This window comes from Bactrocera neohumeralis, chromosome 4 (genome assembly GCF_024586455.1).
Source record: "Bactrocera neohumeralis isolate Rockhampton chromosome 4, APGP_CSIRO_Bneo_wtdbg2-racon-allhic-juicebox.fasta_v2, whole genome shotgun sequence".
Taxonomy (NCBI): Eukaryota; Metazoa; Arthropoda; class Insecta; order Diptera; family Tephritidae; genus Bactrocera; species Bactrocera neohumeralis.
In genome coordinates this window covers 11,614,176-11,620,175 of record NC_065921.1, presented here as the reverse complement: position 1 = coordinate 11,620,175, position 6,000 = coordinate 11,614,176, and the positions used below count along the sequence as shown (strand labels likewise).

The following is a 6,000-nucleotide window of genomic DNA, read 5'->3' as shown; positions in this document are numbered from 1 at the left end:
GTCATGCTGATCATTTATATATACTTTTCTTCCACTGTCGCGTTTGTCAGACCAAGGTTCGATACATACCTAGCGTTCTGTGCATTTCAACAAAACAAGCGTCTCTAGTTGTCCGTGTATCCGTGGCTTCACAAATATGAGCCTGTTAACCTAACCTAGATAGATAGAAAATAATTGAGGTTTTGAACTGCGACCTAACGTCTATTTTGCTGTCTCCTATAAAACATATGGTCATAAAGGTCCAACACTCTGAACTATTCCAGAAGCTTTCTGAACGCGATTGAAGTGATGTGATCCCTTTCCACGTAGGTGGATCCAAGGGCAAGTATTCTAGAGTCCCCGGTTCCATGTCGCAAAACCGGCAGTTTGCCCATGTTGAACAAGTGTTTGTTGAGCCTACTGTGCTCAGTATAGAGAGCGACAAGGAGACGGAATTTGTCTCGGCTTATCTCTAAACCTTGCAATGTTGTAACCTCCCAATAGTAGCTTGGAGCGGCAGCTAGTGACGTTCTCTCCCGTGGGACCCGACTGGTTCATCCTAGAAGCCGCTGCAGAGTTCGTCGGCCAGCTCATTGCCGGCTACTCCATTATGCCTCGGCACCCAGATCAGGTGTACAAACTGATAAACGGTTTAGACTTCTTATGCACTTGTCAAAAGATGGGCCGAGAGATATTGTACACCTTGTTGCAAAAGTGCTATAAAGATGCCGTCCGCCCCTGGGAACTTATAGTTTGGGAAGGATGTCAGCGTCCACTTCATTGATTCTGCAGTCAATAATTACCATACAGCTGTCAAATCCGAGCGATCTGGCCTATGTGCTACCACTGGTGGAATTTGGTCATCTCGAACCGACTCCGGGAAGTGCGCAAGCAAGAGTGCCATTGACCTGTCCTCTGTGCTGGTCGTATAAGTCCCATCAAGTCTTTTGTTGGGTTATGCTGTATCTGTCTTGGCTTTGCAAAAAGCCTAGTGCCTTCTGGCTGACTCTGGGGCCGAGGGTAGGTTATTATAGAATTTCCTGAATATGTTAGTCTTCGTGGACCTTATTTCATCTTTATGTGCTGCTTATATTCGTCCCATTTGCTCATGCGTTTGGATTTGTTGAAAAGCCTGCGAACTGACTGCCAAAGCACTGAGAGTTTACAAGACTACCATGAGATTTGTTTGTTTGTTTGAAAAGGTTTGTTTCCCGGTGATCACCCTTAGTGGACAGGCACAGTGATAAGTGTTCATTATGAGCAAGTTTGTCGCAGCCAGCCTGCTCTCAACTCCAGCCACCGTTTTCACACTATCTACCTGTCTCACTCTATTTACATTTAATCCTTGAGTTTCCCTATAGATATCCCAGTTAGTATTTCTGGGAATACGAATTAGCGATCAGTATGATCCTGTGAGCTTACATTCAGGGTCCTTGCAACACCCGTCACCACGAGGTGAGACCGGCCATGTGTTCATTGCTTAGAGTTATGTCAAGGACCTCCCTACGAGTATTGGTTACGAAGTTGGGTTCACAGCCTACATTCTCGATGCTTACATTGCTACTCTTTATTAACCTAACCCGTAAACCGTAAAAGTTAAAAATTTAGTTAGGGATTTGACAATGCAATCTTTTTTACTTGTTTCATAAATCAAATATTGATAAGAAACTTATATGTATGTCGTGTTATAAATTTACAGACAAAAGCTTATTTCGTAATTTCTTCTTTCACATTTGAGTCTTCAATGACTACTTGATTAAGAGGCTTCAATTCATAGACCTTCCCCGGTTGCTCATCATTCCATGATTGCACTTTGGCTGTGCCAAAGAAAACGAAGAGCAAATTGCCGAAAAAGCTGATGAAGGCGGCTATGAAAAATATAACGCGCCACTGTTCCGGATTTTTCTGCAAAAATCAAAAAAATAAATTTTCAAAAAGAACAAGGAAAGCGAAATATGTAAACAACTAACCGTATCTGTGACGACGTAGCCCACCACCAGTGGCGCTATGCTGCTTGCGACTTGTGACGCCGAATTTGTCATGCCCACGAGGGTGCCAGCAAAGTTTGGCGTCAAATCAATATGATTGACTTGGAAGCCCAAGTGCGTTGCCGCACTGATGCCCACTGTGAATGTCAGCAAAATGACGGCTAAATCGGTCTGCTCGCGCGTCATGTAACCCAACCAAATCAGCGTTATGACCGGCACCCATAGACCAATCGAGTTGAAGAGCTTACGACTTGTTGTGGCACTAATGCGATTGCTCTTCTCCAAGTAATTGGCCAGTGGACAGAAGGCCAGACCCAAAAGTAACATTGTCAAATAAGGTAGCGCCGAGAGCAGTGCATTACTTTTGATATCCATACCGAGCACACTCTTCAAATACGACGGAATTTGTGTGAGTAGCGTCCAAAATACCCACGAATTGGCGCAGTGCGACAGTAGTGTAACCAAGAAAGGCAGCGATGTGCAGATTTTGCGCCATGGCACAGGTAGCGGGCGTTTACCCTCGTCTTGTTTCGCCTTCATATTCAGTGATTCAGCAATGAGCGCGCGTTCAGCTGCTCCTACGCTAGGACATTCATCGGGTGAGTTAGCACCCCAAATGATCCACGCGGCAGACCATACGAGACCCACAGCGCCGGGTATATAAAAAAGACTTGGCCAACCGAGACTGGAGGAAGCCAGTACACCGCTTGAGGCCAATATAACGACCGTACCCAATTGTGCGCCCAAATAGCTGTAACCTGAGAGTGAACTACGCTCTTCCACTGGTGACCATTTAGCGACGAGTGTATGTATAGCGGGCATTGTTGTGCCTTGTCCCAAACCTTGTAGGAAGCGTATAGCGCACAAAAGCTTCCAGCCGCCCAAACTTATACCCCATGGTGTCAGCAATGCTAGCACACTGCTTATGAAGAAGCTCAGCAACAACATTATTTTACCGCCGAAGCGACGCGATAGCATGCCACCAGGTACCTGCGTGATCATGTAGCCCATAAAGAAGCTGCTGAGTATACGCGATTTGATCTTCTCCGACCAGTGATATTCCTAGAATAGATATTTGGTGGCTTAAAAATAAATCACACAATAACATTTGCTCAATCGTGCTTACGGGAAAGTCGGGATTGGCGCCTTTGTTGTCCATCATTGCCACAACGGCTACTGAGAGATTAACGCGCATCGCAAAAGCGGCCGAGAAACCGATGCACATCATGAAACATTGCAAATGGCGTATTCCGAAGGTGGGCGCGGTTACTGTAGATAATAAAAAGAAAAATGTTTGACATAAAAACAGTTCTTTACCGATCGAATACTTAAAACTATCCAACAATTCAAAAGTATCTATTATGGCATTGCAAAAATCTAAACTTTACTTTTTATATGTCTTTTTTACGAACATACAAGTATGACTCCGTTGATTTTGTCATCATAAAAGCTCTTTAAAGCTTCAAGTTTCAGTGAATATTTGATGATTTTTTTTTCTTATCATTGTAAGAAGTCTAAAGATTGCTTATTATCTTGCTTCCTCTGTTTTCATTACAAAAGCTTTAAGCTTTCAATGAATGTTTGACGATTTCTATTATATCATTGCAAAAAATATATGATTGGTTTTTATCTGTCTTTCGTATGAAAACATGTCTCAGTTGGTTTTTTGTCACAAAAGCTCTTTAAAGCTTGCCAAAAGCTTTAAGCTTTCAGTGAATATTTGACGATTTTTATTCTATCATTGCAATATTTCTTATTATTGGTCTTTATCTGGCTTTCTCTGTTGATTTTGTCATCATAAAAGCTCTTTAAACCTTGCCAAAAGCTTCAAGTTTCAGTGAATATTGGATGATTTTCTTTCTTATCATTGTAAAAAGTTTATAGTTTACTTATTATCTCACTTCCTCTGTTTTCATCAAAAAAGCTTGAAGCTTTCAATGAATATTTGACGATTTCTATTCTATCATTGCAAAAAATATAAAGATTGGTTTTAATTTGTCTTTCGTATGAAAACATATCTCAGTTGATTTTTCTTCACAAAAGCTCTTCAAAGCTTGCCAAAAGCTTCAAGCTTTCTGTGAATATTTGACGATTTTTATTCCATCATTGTAAAAAATTCTTAGGATTGGTTCTTATTTGGATATGGTGTGAAAAAATGTCTCTGTTGCTTTTGTTATCACAAAAGTTCTTCAAAGCTTGCCAAAAGTTTTAAGCTTTCAGTGGATATTTGACGATTTTTATTCTATCATTGTAATATTTCTTATGATTGGTTTTTATCTGGCTTTCTCTATTGATTTTGTCATCACAAAAGCGCTTCAAATCTTGCCAAAAGCTTCAAGCTTTCAGTGAATATTTGAAGGTTATGGTTTTCTATATTTCATAACTGTTATTAGAACTATCTATCATTTCATTTTTTTGCAAACCGCAAATGAGGGCCTCGAACCTGTTTCTAACTTTTTACATCTAAGAAGAGCTTGAATACTTAATGAAATTTTCACACCATCCGCAAAAAAAATATATCAAAACGTGAAACTCCTCCGTCATTTCATATCTTTAGGCAATAAGATCATCTATTCTACAAAATTTGTTAATATTTATCCGTTATACGGAAGAAAAAATATTATGAATCCATGGATGAAGGACTCCAAACAAAGTTGAAGAAAGATATATAGTATGCTTCGCAAACCAAGTTTCGGACCTCAAAATATCCAACCACATTTTTACTACAGAAAATATGAGCAAATGATACCTCAAGAATGAAACGGTACCAGTCGGTAACAATCACGTCAAGGTCGGTCGAAAATAAGGGTATGTTACGTAAATTAATTCCACGTAAGCGGTCGCTCTTTGCCGAGAACTTCATAGATTGCGCAAGTACGATAATTCACGGTCACTCTCCAGGTTGATAATGAATGATACATTTTTAAATATTAGTTTCTTTATTTTTTTTGTTTTAAAATTTAACTGACTCATATGCCTTTTCTTTCCAAAATAGTCAAAAAACCGCTCCTGGGTGTATATTTTCAGCATATTCGGACCATACGAATCAAACAATGGCCACGATCTAGAGAGTTAAACAGATATCTATGTATATTATCACGATAATTACGTAACAGTATTTAATTGATTTTAAGGCTTGACACGCTGATTGCTCAATTATTTTATTATCTACTACGTTATTTTTTCTCTTAAATATCAACTGCTATCACTATTCTATTATCAATGTCAATCACCTGCTCTTATCTGGCAACTACTGCTACTTTATTCATTAAACACTATATTTAGTCGCGTGCCATGGCGTATGAGCAACATTTGTTATTTTCTCTACATGCGCTTCCATACAAAAATATTTGCTTCTGAGCGCAATCGCGTGCATACTTACATTTGGGCACACCTGAAGTTTCTCCATTCAACACCATTTTAAGTAAACTGCGATTAGCTTATTTACAAATAACACGCTGAACAATTGCAGGAAGTTAAACAAAATTAGCACTTCTGAACAGCGCTGCGGCTGTTAAGCTACTGAATTGAAATTTTATGAGAAGTGATAATAATTTTGCAGATTTTTCCCCTTTAAAAGACTGATTATCCAGCTAATTAGTCGAGCGCTTATCATGCGTGAATAAAAAATCGCATAATCAGATAAATTCAGTCTCTTAACTATAGAGGAAACAAAGTATATATGTAAGTAAATAAAATTGTATGTGTATTATTTGTGTCTGCGAGGCGTGTGTCGGGTTTCACCGAAAATATATGTATTTCCGTAATGTTTTTTCGCTTCTGTTGAGTTTTATTGGCTCCGCTGTGTAAGTCTTTAGCAAATACTGACTGATATATCAACTCAGTTTTGACGCAATCCGTGTGGAAAGTTTTTTCTTTGGTGGTGCCATAAAAATGCTAGAACAGTAGACTGAGTACGCTCGTCTTTATTTTTAAACATATATCTTTTCCTAACCACAGCAATCAAATTCTGAATTGTGAAATCTAAAATACGTAAAATACGTCAAAGACAAAGTGGTGGTTTTCATTTTGA

The 6,000-nt window shown here is 39.2% G+C and overlaps 1 protein-coding gene across 1 annotated transcript; it reads right to left on the bottom strand.

Annotated features, from left to right (window-relative positions):
• Positions 1–1,629: 1,629 nt before the first annotated feature.
• LOC126757202 (putative inorganic phosphate cotransporter) lies at positions 1,630–5,467 on the bottom strand. Its single transcript, XM_050470907.1, has 4 exons — positions 5,350–5,467; positions 3,094–3,236; positions 1,950–3,029; positions 1,630–1,884 (listed from the first exon to the last, which is right to left on the bottom strand). Exons 1-4 carry the CDS (start codon positions 5,384–5,386, stop codon positions 1,687–1,689), a joined length of 1,458 nt encoding a protein of 485 aa, XP_050326864.1. The 5' UTR covers positions 5,387–5,467; the 3' UTR covers positions 1,630–1,686.
• Between the last annotated feature and the right edge of the window lie 533 nt (positions 5,468–6,000).